The sequence below is a fragment of the Octopus bimaculoides genome, chromosome 17, assembly GCF_001194135.2.
Source record: "Octopus bimaculoides isolate UCB-OBI-ISO-001 chromosome 17, ASM119413v2, whole genome shotgun sequence".
Lineage (NCBI taxonomy): Eukaryota > Metazoa > Mollusca > Cephalopoda > Octopoda > Octopodidae > Octopus > Octopus bimaculoides.
In genome coordinates this window covers 47,207,615-47,209,418 of record NC_068997.1, presented here as the reverse complement: position 1 = coordinate 47,209,418, position 1,804 = coordinate 47,207,615, and the positions used below count along the sequence as shown (strand labels likewise).

Below are 1,804 nucleotides of genomic sequence, written 5' to 3'. Positions count from 1 at the left end.
TGAGACATAGACACAGTGTTAAATCAGAGGCAAATAACTACAGCAAATACTGGAGGTCACTTTCACTTTTCATTACCACATGAGGATAAAATTAACTTGCAAGTGGTTAAGTACTCTACAGACATGCATATCATTAATGTAGTTCTCTGGGAGATTCAGCCTCACACAGAATATGACAAGGTTGGCCCCTTTGAATTACAGCTATGACTCATTTGGGCCAGCTGAGTGGACTGAAGCAAGATAAACCTTCAAGTGGTTGGAAGAAAATGAAAAAGGATCCTATAAAGGGGCAGGAAAATCTTTTTAGCCATTAGGGTCACTATGGGTGTTAGTCTGGTCCAAACAGTGGCATTTGTAAGTCTCACAGAACTGGAGGCCAAGCTCCCAGATAAACATCTGTCTATACATTCTGAGTTCAAATTCCACCAAGGCTGACTTTACCTTTCATCCTTTCGGAGTTGATGAAATAAGTACCAGTTACACACAGGAGTCAATGTAATTGACACCCCACCACCAAATTTCAGGCCTTGTGCTCATAGTAGAAAGGATTATTATTATTATTATTATTATTATTATTATTATTATTATTATTATTATTATTATTATTATTAGTATTACTATTATTATTAAGGCAGTGAGTAGGCAGAGTTGTTAGCGCGCCAAGCTAAATGCTTAACAGAATCTCATCTGTCTTTCTGTCCTGAGTTCAAATCCTGCAGTGGTCAACTTTATCTTTCATCCTTTCGGGGTCAATGAAATAGGCACCAGTCGAGAACAGAGTTCAATGTAATCAATTTACCCCCTCCTCCAAAATTGCTGACCTTTTGATTTGATTGTACACAACCTCTGCCTTTCACTCTCCGTCTGTCTGCCTGTCTGTCTGTCTCTCTCACATACATACACACAGCTATAGTTAAAGATAGTTATATCATACCCAATGAGCTGACAAACTTTTTCAAATCCATTTGCCAGATTTTCCGATATACAATGTTGATGAGTATGTTTTGTAGTCTCCCGGTAATTCAAAATCAATTCAGTTTAGTTACCAAATTATTCCTGTGAAATAAATTACATAACAGTTTATATATATAGCGAAGACTAACAAAACTTTTTGATATCAGATACAATAAAAGAATATCTTTAATACCTTCCTACACAATTTTATCTTTGCAAGTATTTTCTTTTTACTATTCTACGTTTTATATCACATGATAATACGCAACCTATAGTGTCAGTTAATAATAGTAATTGTCATTGTGAAAAAAATAAAGGACGAACTCGCTTTCTTGAGTATACTTGGGATAGTAAAGGAAAAGAGGTTCAATGATTCAGTTGAAGTTTTGTTATTTGAATCAAAAGCGTTTATAACATCCAAAAATAGAAAGCAAAGCAATTTAATTTACGAGTCAGAATTTGGACATTTGCATTTGTTGGAGTATGACACATTGGAAATTACATGGCTAACTCATGTGATTTATTGGTTTAGAGATAAGGCCTAGCTGAAATGCATACACGCCACTGAATCTCCTCCCACTCACCAGAATACATTTTTTTACAACAAATTCAGATATAATTGGAACCTATGCCATCTGAAGATCTAAAAGCAAAGAAATATATAAATATATATATGTATATATATATATATTTATATATTGGTGGACATCAGAGATAAGCTGCCCATTCAAGTTGGAATTTCTCTATTTTGGCAGGTAATTTTGAGTACAGCAAGGTGACAGATATCTTTGTCCTTTGTTATCTCTGAAAGGTTCAATGTCCTGAGGTTGTTCTTCAGTACTACACACGC

General features: G+C 34.9%; 1 protein-coding gene across 2 annotated transcripts in view; it reads right to left on the bottom strand.

The window, feature by feature from the left end:
* LOC106879990 (metallophosphoesterase domain-containing protein 1) overlaps positions 1–1,804 on the bottom strand; it is a 32,245-nt gene that overhangs the window by 9,298 nt on the left and 21,143 nt on the right. For both annotated transcript variants that reach the window (XM_014929767.2, XM_014929768.2), the window contains exon 2: positions 935–1,056. In XM_014929767.2, coding sequence (XP_014785253.1) covers positions 935–965 — 31 coding nt within the window. In that variant the 5' untranslated portion in view covers positions 966–1,056. The remainder of the gene's footprint in view (positions 1–934; positions 1,057–1,804) is intronic.